This window comes from Eptatretus burgeri, chromosome 2, assembly GCF_056783735.1.
Source record: "Eptatretus burgeri isolate ZD-2024b chromosome 2, Ebu_testis_v1, whole genome shotgun sequence".
NCBI lineage: Eukaryota > Metazoa > Chordata > Myxini > Myxiniformes > Myxinidae > Eptatretus > Eptatretus burgeri.
The window spans coordinates 10889876-10907490 of NC_140962.1; the positions used below are offsets into that span (position 1 = coordinate 10889876).

Below are 17615 nucleotides of genomic sequence, written 5' to 3' on the forward strand. Positions count from 1 at the left end.
TAACAGCATGTATAATTTTTAATCAAACCTCAGAAACCACATGCGGTAACATGCACAAAACATTCACAATAATGAAGATTCTCAAAAAGCAGCAAAAAGAACACCATTTAAACTCGACACATTATGTGCAGATTGCTGCTTCATTCGCTATGCTCTCGGATGGGCATCAATCTGAAAATTAAAAACAGAATGAAGATATAGAATAAAACTCAAACTCAAGTCATCTCACAAAATATGTCACAAAATAAGGAAATAACATAAACCGCAATGAACAAGAAGCAACATGTTACCTGGAAAAGTCTTCTGCAAGTTTTAGCTCTTCTTGTGTGAGTATTTCGAGTTCTTGAGTTACTTGGTCATTCTCCTCTTTCAGCAACTGTCTGAAAGAGAAAAAAACGACCAAAATGTGTTTTTAAGATTGTTCTTAAGTGATATGCAGTTATTTCTTTCTGGAGGCTCGACATTCACAAAAGCTTGTACTGCAAGTGCAGTTCCTAAAGAAAAGAAAAAAAACCTTTAAAAATAATATTTGAAACCATACCAGAAAGGATTCTCATGAAGCAAAGTGGTCAACCGTCCAGTCAAATTATACAAGTACTACAATTGAGAATTAAATTGACCCAACTCTCTACTTTGTGATTACGAGATGCATGATGAAGTTTGATATCAGTCACTCTTCTTCTTCTGTAAAGGCCACAATTATTCCTACATTTTTGTGGGGTTGGCCAGAGATGTTTTTTGGCCCAAGTCTTTCACAAACAGTCTGGCCAGTCCTGACGTACGACCTAGGTTAAGGCAGGAATTAGGAATTTGACCATGGTGCCAATGATAGCTCTCCGACTCTTCAGGAAGGACACGTGGGATCTTTAACGTCCAACAATTAATGCTGGCAGACGCGACGCCCAGTTCAACGTTCATCCGACGGACAGCGCACACACACAATGATGAATCACCCTGCATGTGAAACACTGGTGTGACATTTTAGGGATGACAGTTTAAATAATAATTAATAATCGGTTTATTTTAGAAAGACTTTTGCAGCCACAGGCTGCATTAGTCAATTTACAAGTACTGCAAGAATAAAACAAAAAAAATTAAAAACACCTCACACATTATATACTGGATAAATGGGATAAATATAACGTAAAACCAAGAAAAAAAAATCTGATATATAGCAAAACACAAGAGACACCAAACTCATATTGAACATCAGGACCTCATCCATTTCTTCAAAATGGAGATTAAAAACGGGATGGGACGACACTTGTAGCGGTCGGTTCGACATCTAATAGTAGATAACATGTCAGAGTTCGTTTGGTTATTGTTCTGAGGTGGGGGAAGCCAATCTCTGTGTACGTTTGATTTTAGGAGTAAAAATTGAGGGAGAGCTGTTCGAGCCTCTCAGAAAAGACAGGAATATTAAGTGCCAAACAAATGTCTTTTTTAAGATTTGGTTCAACAAAGGTCACGAGAAAGAATTTTATCAAACGCTTTCCATTGCAATTTCTCCAAACATTCCCTCTGGACTCCAGTTAAGCCATAAAATCATGCGGGTGAAGAATATTCCAAAGTGAGTCCAACATATTGTAAATAAAGTGTTAAGTCAGAAACATGGATATTACAATGTTTCAGTTGCCGCACAAAGTAGAGTTTTCTTTTGAATGTTTTACACATGGCCTGAACTTGAGTGTCCCATTTCAAGTTTTCGTGTACATGGATGCCTAACAGTTTTACACAACCTGTTTGATTAATAACTGATTTTCCAATAGAAAAACTAGGTACCTCTGCCGGAGTCTTCGAAAACATGTCATCATGACTTGGCATTTACTTGTATTAACATTCATATTGTTACGGCTGTGGAAATTCGCAAACCACCATAAAGGACCTCAGATCAGTTATGACGATAAGTAATTGTGTAGTTAGATTTCCCCACCGTTGTTTTAAGGGAATTTCCGTGTTCACAGGGCTGTGATCCTTTGAGTTAGCCGTTTTTCTTTTCTCTGTCATTATTTTGGACCAATCATACCCCAACAACCAAATCGCCACCACCAACATCATTCCCAAACAACTACAACTCGAACCACCACCACCTTCGCCTCTTTACCTCCACAACTCCATCCTGCAAACATCGCTTCACCGCCATTCTCAAACGACGCCCGCCAACAACCAAACTCCCACCACCTCCGCCTTTCTACCACACGTCATGCCATGGGCTGTGAATGCGTTCCTTTCGCCTCAAAAATCAGATCAGGAATGCTTCACACCCCCTTTTCATCCATCCAATGACTGAGCATCGGGTGGCATAGCCCCACCTCCGAACCCGCTGTGATCCAGAAATTTACATCGACTCCCCTCCCCCGGGCTATATAAGCGTGAGCACAACGCAGTTCGCAGTGCAGTACGTCGGCAGAAAAGTCAAGAACCAAGTGGGAGCAGTGGAGTGGCAGCAGCAGTGTCGGCGGGGCAGTCGAGTCAGGGGATGGAGCACGAAGCCGACGGGAAAGGCAGACGGGGAGCGCCGGAGAGCGCTCGCCGACCAAGCCAGGGGCACGAAGCCAAGTGCAGCAACGCTGACATCGCGGCTTGCCCGCCATCGCTCCACGAGGGGGCGGGTAGGACCCTTCGGTCTCGTGGACCTGGCCGCTCATCCAGGTTCCACGCGCATTCGGCCCACGGGCCCAGTCTGACTCCCTTGTCTATGAGGGGGTCTTTTCTTGTGTTTTCTTTGAATGCGTGTTGTGGCGCCGTGTCTTGTAAAGTAGAAACTGTTTAAGTGCATGTAAATAAACATTGTTTTATTCGGTTGTAACTCTTGCTTGTAAATTGCATTCTTACTGTATGGCTGTGAATACGTGCTTGCCTTGTCTGAGTGCGTAATAAATGTGCTTGTCGAACTGTTCCCCGTTTCATTGCGTCCTTTCCTTTGTTTGAAAGTTCCATCTTACATCACGGAAGGAATTGGTAGAAGGGTGTAAGCACCTGGTAAATAATCACATCCGTCGGGGCCGGCGATAACACCGCTCGGTTATCACTGATGCACGGAACGGACCGCTTAAGCGGTTCGTGTCCTAGGCCGGCTAGCGGTGAGGTACGATCGCCCAGTTAACTACCCGCGCAGGTACTTAGGTAGGTCGAATTTGGCGAACAACCCTATCCTGTGCGGGTTGCCGATTGGCACGATTGTGGTGTGGTCAAAAGACCCACCCGTGACTAGCTCCTGGCGGTAGTTCCAGGAGGGTCACGACTGAATTGTCCGTTCCGGTGGGCGACGCGGTCGCGATTTGAGTTACGTGGCCGATCGTGCACTGGGCGAACCGAAATTCGTAACAATATTGTTTTTCGATGACCGTTCTTGGAGAGTAAAGTTGCTGCTGCATAAGACTGGTATGTTCAGTGTCACTATAAGTTTGATAAAAAGTCATGTCATCAACATACTTATTGTGTGAAACTTCAGGATAACCGGAAACAATCATTATCATGGCGAAGAAAGCTACCGGACTAATTTTTGTGCCTTGTGAGACCCCAGCATTGGTTGTTTCCCATATGGAAACTTCCCCGTTTTGCCGTACAGCCTAACTTCTATTGGATAAAAAAAAACTATAAATCCATGAGATAATAGATGGTCTAACACCAAGATTAATAAATTTATCAACAACAATATGATGGCGAACTCAATCAAAGGCTTAAGACAAGTCAGTAGCTACAAAAACTGAAGAATGTTGAATTTTACAAAACAATGGATTTAGGCTAACCCATCTATCAAGTGCAGCCTGTGGCTGCTGGTTGCATTATTGGTTGGGACACGGCTATGCTGCTAATGCAGTGTCCCCCTTACCAGTACACTGGTGCTCATTTTGCCGACCTCAGAAGGATGACAGGCTAAGTCAACCTCCTGGTGTATTTTTAATTCAGCAGCCAACGGGGCTTGAACTAAGGACCCTAGGACTAGGATCCCAAGTCACCACCCTAACCACGAAGCCAACACCAGGCTAGGCAAACCCTTAAGAAAATCAAACGTGAATGTCAATAGAATTCCTAATGTCCTCAAATATTCAATTTACAACAAAATCCTCAAAAACTTTGGAAAATAAGCTTGAGTGAAATTGGACAGATTATCCAAATTAGGTGGTTGAGACTGAGGAACTGGTATAATGAAAGTGGATTTCCAAATATCAGGTAATCTATCTGTCCATTGGGACCACACCCTGTACAGAGCATCGTTGCTGTCGAGGCAGTCTCCTGGGCTATTGGGCACAATCCTGAATGGGTCACCACTCCAACACTGCATATTCAAATGGCTCAATCATCCCAGAAAGCTGGTACTCGTTTTGCCAACCTCGGAAGGATGACAGGCTGAGTCAACCCCACCTGGCATTAATTTAACTTTTAATTTTTAAATTTATTATTATTTAAATTATTATTTAAATTATTATTATTTAAATTGAATTATTTAAATTTAAATAATTAATTTAACGAGCAGGATTTGAACTTCAGACCCTTACCATTAAGCCATCACCAGGCACATCAGCTAATACACTTTCACAAAGTGAGCAATTAAATATTTCAGTAAGAGGTCGACACAATTCACGTACAAATTCCTTGATGATGAATATGAGGTAGAATACAATCCGGTCTGCCACTCGTATTAATATTCAATTTCTTGAGTAAAAACATCCTGCGAAGACACTTAAGGTAGTGGAGCAGCAGAAGGTCGGTAGGCAGGCAGCTGGCTAAGATCAAGTTGTGGAATGTCCTGAGCCACAGAGATGAAACGTTGGTCAATTTCATTAGCAGCATCCTTCAGTGACGACCCTGACAAAGTAAAACTTGTTTTTTCTGTCATGTCCAGTAAGTTTTTGTTAATTTGGATATGCCACTGGTGAGGGATAAGATCTTTCAATTTGCCAACGCTGTAGTCATCGAAAAGTAACTTCTCACGCTTGACTAATGTAATTATTTCATTGCGTAGCAATCGCCATGTAAATAATTTACCACTGGAAAAAGCTTTTCTGTCTTTGTAAGATGAGTTATTTCAATTCTGGTGTATACCATGGTTTTTCTTCTGAGTGGATGGATGTGACTTCAGTTGGAATATATATATATATATATATATATATATATATATATATATATATATATATATACATATATATATATATATATATATATATATATATATATATATATACACACATACATATATATACACACATACATATATATACACACATACATATATATATACACATACATATATATATACACACATACATATCGATGGCCTTGTGCAATACCTCATAAAATACGGGAATTTTTTTCTTGAGCAGTTTTGGCAACTTCAATGTTACTCCATTTGTGGTTGGTTATCCACTGACCAAAGGCTTGTTGATCTGAATCTGTAATAGGATGGACAACACGTGTACGGAGAACGTTACGCTTCTTGTCGGGTTGCCACAGAAATGTGTGATGGTCACTGAGACCAATAGAGGTGTATATATAAATGACTTGGCTCATAGTCATGGTGTTTTAAATTTATTAAAATCTTGTCCAAGATAGCTTGACCTCTGGTCAGTGTTTTAAGCAACTTGGATGAAGCCAGTTAATTGACAGATTTATTCAGTGTCCACCTTGATGAAATCACCAAGAATCACAACTCCTGCACTGAGGTAATCAGTTTGCAAAGTATCTAATATGGACGATAGATGTTCAATCAGCAGAGCATCGTGTGGTGAAGCAGGATGGTTGACATCACGTACAATCAAAACCACTAACTGTCCGAGGTAACCGCTGAGGGTGAGCCCACACCCAAATCACTTCAAGTTCATCTGGTAGAGATTTCCTTCAAATATCTTACTTGGATGCACTTCTCCACCATGCTCTTCATCTTCCACATGGGAAACAACCAATGCTGGGGTCCCACAAGGCACACAAATTGGTTCGGTAGCTTTCTTAGCCATGATAACTTTTTTTCCGGTTATCCTTTATAGCTGGGTCAGGATTCAAACCCAGTTTCAGCAGCTTAGAGTGTGCATACCTCTAGGGCCAAGGCCATCCTGCCAGCCCATTTGATATCAGTCATTCAAGTTCCTATATAACACAACGAAACATTCTGTGTCCGTTACTAATACGTTATGCATAAGATCAAGTCGTTATGAATACGTCCGAATCTTTAAAAAAAAACATCAAAAGTTCAACATAAGCCAGCATTTTACATACATTTTAATACGTTACCATTGCTGGCTAAAACGTCAAGGTGTGACTGGGCCTTTAGGTCAGGGGTCAAAGGTCAATTCGTACAAAAATCGATAATATGCGAAAGCTGGAGGTGCCTTCGCGCGAAATGCTACTCCTCCTCGGGTTATGGTCGGATGGTCATGAAAATTCACACTAATCGTCTGGAATACATTGTGCACAAACAATCGAGCCGGATTTTCGATTTAGATCTTTGTTCACCCACAGCACCCCCTCAAACTTTGGGGATTTCCGATTTCAAACCGCATTTTCGATACTTTTCATTCAAATGGATTCGTGCAATCAGTAGTTATCAGTAGATGGAACTGGATGAGATTTGATATGCATAATCTTAAGGTGATTCCCTATACGATATCCATTTTGCTCTATATCTTATAGTTTCCATGCTCGGCGACCCATTGCCGCCTACCGGCTTGTCTTAATTACAAGCCTCCAAACTTTATTCCTGTCTTTCTTCACAACAACGCTCACCATGACACACATCTATTTAGAAATTAACTTTCAAAGACATCTGGAAATATTTCTGCCATTCTGAACACAGATCAAAAATACATCTCATTCACAAAAACAATTCATACATCCCCCATAACCCATATCAGATTTCTTGACACATACAAGTTTATGGCAAGTCTATTATCTAACTTAGCATCAAATATTAAAAACTTACTGAATCTTAAATCACATTTCTCAAATCAAGAAGAGATTGATCTCTTTTCACAAAAGGGAATATATCTGTATGAAGAGTCTCCTATTTTGGCCTTTTGGGGCTTAAGTTGGAAAGTTTTTCCCATTCATTTGTATGGGAAGGGGAGGAAATCAGTCTCCTATTTTGGGCTTATGGGCATTGAGTCAGAAAGTTTTTCCCTTTTTCTCCATTCATTTGAATGGCTGCCTCAGAAACCCCATTTATCCTCCACTCGAATGCCAGGGGAACGCTACCTGCCCAAATGCATAGTGCCAACTGGAAAGTTTGGTGGAGGAGGAGTTATGGTCTGGGCCTGTATTTCATGGTTCGGGCTCGTCCTCTTAGTTCCAGTGAAGGGAAATCTTAACACTGCAGCACACGATGACATTCTAGGTGATTCTGTGCTTCCAACTGTGGTAACAGTTTGCGGAAGGCCCTTTCCTGTTTCAGCATGACAATGCCCCCTTGCACAAAGCAAGGTCCATACAGAAATGGTTTGTTGAGATCGGTGTGGAAGAACTTTACTGGCCTGCACAGAGCCCTGACTTCAACCCCATCAAAAACCTTTGGAATGAATTGGAACACTGATGTTGGGCGATTAGATCTGGCTCACAGTCGGTGTCCGACCTCACTAATGCTATTGTGGCTGAATGGAAGTAAATCCCCGCAGCAATGTTCCAACATCGAGTGGAAAGCCTTCCCAGAAGAGTGGTTGTTATAGCAGCAAAGGGGGGACCAACTCCATATTAATCCCCATGATTTTGGAATGAGATGTTGGACAAGCAGGTGTCCACATATTTTTGGCCATGTAGTACATGTGGAGTACAGGAAAGTGTTGGGTCCACATGACAGGTAAATTTGAAACCATGGTATCAGAGATCAGGTGGTGATTCCCAAGTTTGACAGGACAGATGAGGGGCCTGCATATCATTCTGAGTGGAATTGAATATGAGAAATTCCATTTGAGAAACTGATTGAGAAAGTTCATGGACATACATATTTTAACTTCAGCAAGACAGGAATTTAGAGTCACAGAGGACAGCACATCATCAGGTTCAATGGATTGGTTATATCTCAGTATCATCGGTGTAACAGTGAACAACTAGAGGGGGAGCACTCAGTAGAGTGCAAAACCTCCACCACCAATACTGCTGGGTCACTTAAGTGAACCTGATATCCTATTCATTGTAGGTCAAAACGGATCAGACTCTACTGAACCATGATTGAATAAACGAAACTAAATCGACGCACATGTAGAAATGCCAAAAAATAAAATCGAAATTTTTTTTGAAAAAAAAGGTGCAAAATTTCTGGGTTTTTTTTTCTCTAACAATTTTTTGGGGGGTTGGAAATCACTTAAAACATGTAGAAATGCAAATAAAAAATTCAAATATTTTTCAAATAAAATCGAAATTTTTTTGAAAAAAAGTTGCAAATTTTTTTTTTCTCTAACAAATTTTTTTGGGGGGGGTTGGAAATCACTTAAAACATGTAGAAATGCAAAAACAAAAATTCAAATATTTTTTCAAAATGGCCGCCATAGCGGCCATATTGGACTTTGGTCCAAGTCCAAAATCTAATGGCATGATCCTTGGACCATACCTAATCCCCCCACCAAGTTTCGTCGAAATCCGTCCAGGAGTTTTTCCGTAATACCGTTCACAAACAAACAAACAAACAAACAGACAGGGGTGAAAACAGTAACCTCCGTCCATCTTCGATGGCGGAGGTTAACTAGAGGGGGAGCACTCGGGAGAGTGCAAAACCTCCGCCGCCAATACTGCTGGGTCACTCAAGTGAACCTTGTATCTTATTCATTAAATATGATGTCAACAGTGCTGACAGAGTTATAGTTCTTTTCTCCAACATTTTTGTTGGGGGGGGGGGGGTTGGAAATCACTTAAAACATGTAGAAATGCAAAAAAAAAAAAAAAAATTTCTCTAACAATTTTTTTTGGGGAGGGGGGCGGACCAAGTCCAAAATTTAATGGCATGACCCTTGGACCATACCTTACCCCTCCACCAAGTTTCGTCGAAATCCGTCGAGGAGTTTTTTCCGTAATACTGTTCACAAACAAACAAACAAACAAACAAACAGAAAGGGGTGAAAACAGTAACTTCCATCCATCTTCGAAGATGGCGGAGGTTAATAAGAATTTAATTTCATAAAAATTGTACCAAGTGGATTCAGATAAGAAAAATGAGATGTGGACAAAGACAAGATCCATGGGGAACACTGACTGACAGATGAAATGAGTCTGATGAATAGCCATCAATATTTATATGAGACTGTATGCTCTGCAAGATGAGATTTAAACCATTCAAGAACAAGTCAACATATCTCAACACTATACATGTATATATGATAAATGAACAGGCAAACAAAGATTATATGTATCTGTGGGTAAAATTACGTGTCCAGACTGGGAATCAAACGCAGGTCCTCTGGTGAACCATACCAATGCTCTGCCATCTGAACTATCTGGGTGACCCACAGGCTGCACATGCAATTCTCCCACATATGCATGCCACTCTCTTCTCCCCACCGTTTCTCGGGCACTCACTGCCAACCATAGGAGCAGTGAGGGCCTGTCAGAGAGCAGCGATGAATCGTGGAAGAGCTAGTATTAGCACAATGAACGGATCAGAACACAACAGCACAAAGGGAACAGTTGAAAGAAAAAAAACCACCAACAGCAGAGTTGAAGCTCAAGATGGAGGCAGACTTGCACAAACAATGGGTATGTGGAGGAAGGGGGGCAGAATAGCATGCATGGGGTGAACAAGATGGATACACAGGGAAGCTCTCAGGAGGGAAAAATGAAAATTTGGAAGGACGACTTGGGGTGGGAAGGGGGAATAATGAGGGAAGATTACATCTTGATTTTTGATTTGGGATGATCTGAGATGGGGGTGAACAGCAGTTGTCTTGAGGACATGTTGGCGAGAGTGAGATCAAAGAGAATGTTTAAGATGGTGCACAGGTGGGAAAAAGAGGAACAAATGAGTGGAAGTGAGCCGTGATTCTGGATTTTAAGCAGCAAATTTGCATGGTACATTTCCAAATATTGTTTAAAAAAGGTATTTTAACCAGAAGGGGGTTGATGGTGGATCGTGTGTGCCCTGCAGAAACCTGGTGGGTGGGGAGGGGGAGGCATGGAAAAAGCAGAGGGTGCAAGACCAAAAAGGAGATTATAGAAGACAGAGAGACCACCGATCTGTCTGTGATGGTGAAGTGATAGGCCCATAGACTCAGCTTCATCGCAGGAGAAACCAATGATCTTGAAGGCCTTGGTTTCCACAGCAATCAAGCTGAACAAGATGTGAGCAGGGGAGCACGCCACCTCAAAGGGGAGAGCAGGACTTCATCAAGCTGCGGATGAAGGCCTTGAAGGTGGACAGGAGTTCAGGTGAACCAAGGAAGGACTTGGGATAACGGATGATGCCCAGCTGGCAGCTGGCTTTGGAGGCCAAATTTGAAATGTGGTTTGTCCAAGAAAGATCATGGCTGAGAGTGACCCAGTAGTTTAAATGACAACTTCCTCAAGAGGATTGTCAAGAAAGTAGATAGGAGGGTTTGCCAATGGTTCTTTCCAAGAGAGATCGTGAGTATGACATTTGTCAGGATTGAAAGACATATTCCAAGTGTTTGACCAGTTTGTTATTTTTTTTCAATGTCTGAAGAGAGGGAAGAGGCTGCAGCCAGCTTGTCTGAAGGCTGAGGGATGTCACGGCAGAGGCTGGAGTCATCAGAAAATAGATAGAGTATTTTCCAGAGTCAGAGAGATCGTTGATGAAGATCACGAATAGGACTGGTCCCAGAACATTGCCCTGAGGCACTCCAGCCTTGACAGGGAGAAGAGATGAAAGGATTCCGTTGAGTGCCACACATTGGCTACGAGAGTCGAGGAAGTCAGTGAGCCATGTATGGAGATGGCCTTTGATGCCATTGGCAGAGAGTTTGGATAGTAAGGCAGGATGCCAAACTGTATCAAAAACACAAAATATGTCCAGTGAGATGGCCCTGATCTCATGTTTGACATTGAGAGCGTCCACACATTTTTGGGTGAGTAGAAGCAGCATGTGCAAGGTGGAGTAACCTGGTAAAATGCATATTCCAAGTGTTTGACAATCTTGTGATTTTGGCAAGGTATGAAGAGAGGGAAGAGCCTGCCTGTCTGAAGGATGAGAAATGCCATGGCACAAGGTGGTCGTTTGAAGATGGTCAAGCAATATATTATGGTTAACTGTGTCAATAACAGCTGAAAGGTCCAGAAGTATTTGGATTGTAGATGATCTTTGGTATGCCCTGTACAAAATGTAACTTGCAGGTCAGGCACTCGCAGCCCTATGTTGCTGGGTGAAACCAGAGATGTAAACAAAACGATGATACAGCGATATATGTCATGATGTTCATGATTGAAAACAAACTTTGCCATATTGTTAAACGGATTGTTTGGCTCATTTTGGAGGGGGGGGGGTTGTTTCGGCAGGGCTCATTGAGTAGAAATGGTGGTTATTTTTTGTGACTTCATAAGACCAAGATAGTACACACTCATGGTACACCAAATAATTCTGCAGTCTCAAAAGGCCACATGCTATGGTCCCAGCACAGGCAAGGTGCAACCACCAAAAAACACAATTTAAAATATGACGTGTGCATATTGAATACCTCCTACTGTGACCCAGCCACAGACAGAAATTGTAATGCCCAAAAAGCATACGCATGAAATAATCACGTGGTTAAACAGTAATAGTTGAGATGTTCTTACTGAGCAATTTGAGCTTCGGCACTCTCCAAAAAAATATATTCTTGAGAAATCATCTGATGCCTGTCTGTTAGTTGACTCTCCTTTAAGGAAAGGTTCTTGAATTCTTCCTCCAAATCTTGTTCTGGGGGTGGCACATTATATTCAATATGCTGTCCAGTTGGCTTTGTGTGAAGCTCTTTTGAACAGTCATGGTTACCTTTTGAAATCAACTGCTTGATAACATCACCAAGTGTATTTATTTCAGTGTTCAAATTTCCCTTCACCTGTAAACAAATAATTGAAATATTGATGTTAAGAAGCAACACAAAGAGCAACAAACATGAAATAGGTAGTTGATGCACAAGTTATTCGAGCAAAATGTAAAATATTCATAATCATGTGCAAAACGAAATGCCAGTTTGGCTTAATAATAATCGACTGACGTAGAAGAGCTTCATTTTCTTTAAACTTTCGTTCAAACTTTCAAGGTCTTTCTCAAACTCCAATCTGCAATTAATAACATGACAAAAATAAAATAACATTTGCAATATCCTTGAAGAATATAACAACATTGTTCATTAATTTATAGATATCAGATTTTTTTGAAACATGCTGTACCACATGTAATCTCTCTCAATATTGCCCATGATAAAACAGAGTGTCTGAAGAACAATGTTTTGGGGAAAAGCATGGATTTCTAACCATTCTCTTCCTGTCTCTTCTCTTCCCACTCTATCGCCCCTTGTCTGGATCAAGTGATCCTCTCACCAACAAATGCTGAGAAGAGTTTGAAGCTAAACTTGATGTATCATCTGCAATTTGTTCTGATAGCACGAGTGCTCTCGTCTTCAAATCCTATGCATCTGTTTGTGGTGTGATCTAAGGCTTGTGGTGATGCTTGTACATATATCGCATGTACGACAACATCAATGCATGTTCCTTTATATGAATGACAAGGACATTTGTGAACAATGGGCAAATCATCACTGTATAATATGGGTTTTCAATATGTGATTACAGCATCTAGAGCCCTGAGTTCAGATGAAAATTTAAATCAGGCCAGCCCAGACTGCTCCCCTCTCTTTGCTTTTCTACAGTTCCCCCCCCCACCCCTCCTCTGAGGCTTGTCTTCCATCTTTGTTGAAGGTCGCTAATGTCACCCCCTATTCATAAGCTAAAGAAGGTGCCAACGTTGATCCTCTGAACTATGAACCTGTCAGCCTTCTGCACATGATTAGTAATTTAAAGTATAATTGCTGCAGAAATTAAGTTTTATCTATTTCCCATTTATTTTATAACAGACCACTAATTTGGTAACTCCATATTGGATGTCCTGGTAACTCCATATTGGACGTGCTCCTGTGATTGACTCATTATGGGATGTCCTGACTATCAAAGAAGAGGTCTGGAATATGTCTTTGGGCATCTCCCATATGTTTGACATTGTCTGGCATTCCGCTCTGTTGACTAAGTATTTCGATGGTGGAATCCAGAGTCCTTGACTTATCTCGCTGAATTGACTTCTTCAATGTGAGCAAGCAGTACATTGCAATGGATAGTATTCTTTCTCCTGTTCTTCTCTTGGAAACGGTCTGTTATGACATTGTCCTGGGATTTCCCTTTTCCTCAGATGACATCAATGTCACTTCTACCTCCATGAAAAATCCTCTTTGACACTTTGGGGAGGATTCAACTTGTCTGCATTTTCTCAGCTCAGCACAAAAGTTGCTTCCTTGGCTGCTGGGCTGGAAACCAAAAAGATCCGTTCAATTACCTAGAATATGAATTCAATGCTGAAATGTCTTGCAATCAAAACTCCGTCTCTATACAATGATCACATCACTAATCCTTCAATTCTTCTTTGTTGTCAACCTCTGGCAAACAACTATCAGAGATGCCTCTTCACCATGGTTGTTCTCCCCAATGCAAGTCGGAGGGGGGGGGGGCAAATTATCCTCACTCTTGCCTGCTAACTGCATTCGTCAGGGCAATGCGGTCATGGTTCGAAGACCGATGAGTACCCCTGGACAGGTCCACTGTCTTTGTCTGTCTGTCTGTCTGTGTATGTCTCGTGCCTGGCTTTATGAAGGCGATGGTACACCTTTTGGATGTAGAGGATCTCAAGGTCGCTTCTGAGAGATCAATCAGCTGTCTCCCTGCCGTGGGCATGTTCAAGAAAACTGGCCAGGGCGAAACAACAACAATAACTTCTTGCAGAAGCCGTCCTTGGGGTTCTGTCATTACAATCTTCCATGGCCTGTCATGGGCCAATCACATTTCCAAGCTGGCCTCCAGTTCAGGGTATAGCCACAGAATTATCCACAGAGAATTATCATCGCTTCAGACATTAAATCCTTCCTCGTCTCCAATGGCCTGATTTCCGATCATAAATTTGGTTTCACTCTACCATGGATATGCTGCTTCTGGTCTCCCAAAAATGGATGGACGTACTCAATGCCAGACATGAAATCAGAGCTGTATCGCAAGACCTATAGCGTGCTTTTGACATGGTCTGGCATCCTGCCATGCTCACCAAACTCTCTTACGATGGAATCCAAGGCCATCTCCACTCAAGGCTTGCAGACTTCCTCTCTTTTCACAGCCAACGTGTGTCCCAAAATGGAGTTCTTTCATCCCCTCTTTCTGTCCAGGCTGGAGGTCCTCAAGGCAGCGTTCTGGGCCCTGTTCTTTTTCTGGTTTTCATCAACGATCTCTCCGACTCTCTGGAAAATCCTCTTTATCCCTTTGCTGATGACTTCACCCTCTGTCGTACCATCTGTCATCCCTCAGACCGGCAAGCAGCAGCTTCTTTGCTCTCTGCAGATCTGGATAAAATCACAAACTGGTCCAACACGTGGAACATGTCTTTCAATCCGGACAAATCTCACACTCTCACTATGTCTCTATGAAAGGACCGTTTAAAAATAATCCCCATCCACTTTCTCAACAATCCTCTGGAAGAAGTCCTTTCATTCAAGCTTCTGGGTCTTACTATCTGGCATCATCTTTCCTGGGAAAGCCACATTTCCAACCTGGCCTCCAAAGCCAGTCACCGACCTGGCATCCTCCATTGTGCAAAGTCCTTCCTCGGCCAACCTGAGCTCCTGACCATATACAAAGCTTTCGTCCGCAGCCTGATGGAGTACTGCTCTCCCTTTTGGGCTGGTGCTCCTGCCTCCTACCTTTCTCGGCTTCATGCTGTGGAAACCAAGGCATTTAGGATCAATGGTATCTCCCACGATGAGGCTGAGTCTTTGCGCCTCTCACTCTCTCACCGCAGGCAGGTCGGTGGTCTTTCTGTCTTATACCGTCTCCTCTCCGGTCTCACCCCCCTGCTGTGTCTGCAATTTGTCCCCATCATATTTCCACAGGGCGCTCAAGGTCTGCCAAGAACCCACTTCTGGTAGAACTACCAAAATCACGAATCACTGCTCACCTTCACGCTTTCATTCCTCTTTTTTCCGCCTTTGGAATAAACACCCTCACTCTCTTCAATCCCATTCTTCCCTCCAGGCCTTTAAAACAGCCGTTCACGACCACTTCAAATCTTCTCCCATCCAAAACCTCGATCTTTTCTACCCCCATTAATCCACCCCAAACCCACCTCCTTCAAATTCCCTGCTTTCTTTCCTGAAAGTCCCTGTAATGTCCATCTCGTGTACTCCATGTTCCTCGCCTCATCCCTCTACCTTCCACAGATCTCCTAATGTTTCTGTTCCCCACTGTTTTGTCCTTTCCTCTCCCACCCCTCTTGTCTCATGCCCCCCTTGCTGTGAGTTGTGTGTTAGCTCTCATATGAGCCTTGACAATTTATACCAAAAAAAGAAGCCTTTCATTGCATCTTATCTGCTCTTAACATTGTACAATGCATTGCTTTGTAGTGCATAGTGTGGCTCTCTTCCAGGAGCTGGTTGCATTTGCATTTGCATATCATGAATTTGCATTTGCATTTGCAAATCATGAATGCATTTGCTTTCTCTTGACAGGAAATTGCAACACAGAGACTGCTTTACATCTGCTGCCATCAGGCCTTGCAATTCTGTACATATTATATATATTATATATATATATATATATATATATATATATATATATATACATAATATACTCTCAAATATATATATATATATATATATACATATATATATATATATATATATATATATATATATATATATATAAATATATATTGTTGCGGATTCGCGCCCGCCGGCGTGCGAGCGGCCACGTAACTCGAATCGCGGCACGTCGCCCACCGGACGGACAATCCCGTCGTGACTCTCTCGGACTAACGCCGGGAACTAGTCACGGGTGGGCCTTTCGGCCTCACCACGATCGTGCCAATCGGCCCCCCGCGTGGGATAGGGTTGCTCGCCAAATTCGACCTACCTAAGTACCCACACGGAGGGTAGACCGGGCGATCGCACCTCGCCGCAGGTCGACTTCGGACACGGGCCACTTTAAGCGACCCGTTCCGTACTATCGGGATAACCGAGCGGTGTTATCGTCAACCTCGACGGTTCGATTAATTATTGGGCGTATTTAGCCCACGGCCAACCCTTTACGTGAAGTAAGATGGAGATTCAATAAAGGAAAAGACGAAGCGAAACGGGAAAAACAGTTCAACATAAAGCACATTTATTCCGCGGCAAACGGAAAGCACACATATACAATTATACACCAAAAGCAAATGTAAAAGTAGAAGAAGCACAACAATTCTGCACAAAAAGCAAATGTAACAATGCAGATCTACTACCGACTACCGAGCACACGGCAACACTTATACAGTTTTACTTCACAGATGGCGCCGACAACACATATACTCAAAGCAAAAGAAAAAGGGACCACCCTCAACGATGAGGGGGGGGCAGACGGGCCTGGGGCCGAGACCGCGTCGAGCCTACCCGTCTGGTGATGAGCCGCAAAATGGCGGTGGCGCCCCGACTCCGCGGGCCTCGCTGGCACTGCCTGGAATGGGGTGGGAACGGGGCCCCCTTCTCACACTATCTCAGCGCGGGGGGGGGGGAAACAGGAGGGGTTTGTTGATGCTCGGGGGAATGAGGATATCTCGCTGGCTTGGGTCCCGCGACGAGCGACTCCACCGCGACCTCGGTCGCGTTACCGGCCTCCCCTCTCCGCAGCTCCCCGACTCTGACACGAGCGCCCTCTCGACTGCCTTCGCCTCCGCCACAACTCTCCAACCCTCCCACTCTCCACTCTTCTCAACTCCGTCCAACTGCGATTCAGAAACTCTTTTTCTCTCCCGATTCAGAAACTCCCTCAACAACTGCTTTTCGGCGAGCGAACGCGGCCCTTTATAGCCCCCGGGGCTTCGCTCCTTCACCTTCGACCCTTCACCTCTGGCTGGCTCCCCATTGGACAGAGGAAAAGTGGGCGTGAATGATTTTTGATCCGCGAATCTGCATATAGCGATTATACTCCGACGCACCTGGAGGCGGGGCCAAATCGCCCCACGCTCGCTGATAGGATGGAACAGAAGTGGGCGTGAATCGTTCTTGATCCGATTTCTCGGAAATGCTGGTGTTTTTGCACCCGCTGCTCGGTGCACGCCCTGTACGAGTCCAGGATCGGTGCTCACAAGCGGCGCGGGAATGGCGGTGATGCGATGGTTGCGAGAGCGAGATGTGACGGTAAAGGTCGTGGCTGTTGGCGTTGCTGTTGTTGTGAAGCGGCGTTGCGGTTGGTGGTTGTTGTGTGATGGCTGTTGAGACGTGGTTGGTGCTGGTTGTGGTGGTAGTAATGGCGGCTGGTCCAAAATAAAGATAGTAAAAGAAAAACGGCTATCTAAAAGGGTCGCAGCCCGAATGAATGACATTTATTCCCCCTAAACAACGGGTTTGGGCCTAACTACACATATACTTACAGAGATATCTCACCTACGGGACCTGAATGGTGGTTTGCGAATT

At 43.3% G+C, this 17615-nt stretch overlaps 1 protein-coding gene across 6 annotated transcripts in view; it reads right to left on the reverse strand.

The window, feature by feature from the left end:
- Nucleotides 1–17615, reverse strand: part of LOC147031416 (synaptonemal complex central element protein 1-like) — a 55377-nt gene continuing 37762 nt past the window's right edge. For all 6 annotated transcript variants that reach the window (XM_085862773.1, XM_085862736.1, XM_085862745.1 and 3 more), the window contains 5 exons: nucleotides 12132–12195; nucleotides 11906–11972; nucleotides 11710–11830; nucleotides 291–380; nucleotides 1–171 (listed from right to left, as the gene is read on the reverse strand). In XM_085862773.1, the coding sequence (XP_085718899.1) occupies nucleotides 141–171; nucleotides 291–380; nucleotides 11710–11830; nucleotides 11906–11972; nucleotides 12132–12195 (373 nt within the window). In that variant the 3' untranslated portion in view covers nucleotides 1–140. The remainder of the gene's footprint in view (nucleotides 172–290; nucleotides 381–11709; nucleotides 11831–11905; nucleotides 11973–12131; nucleotides 12196–17615) is intronic.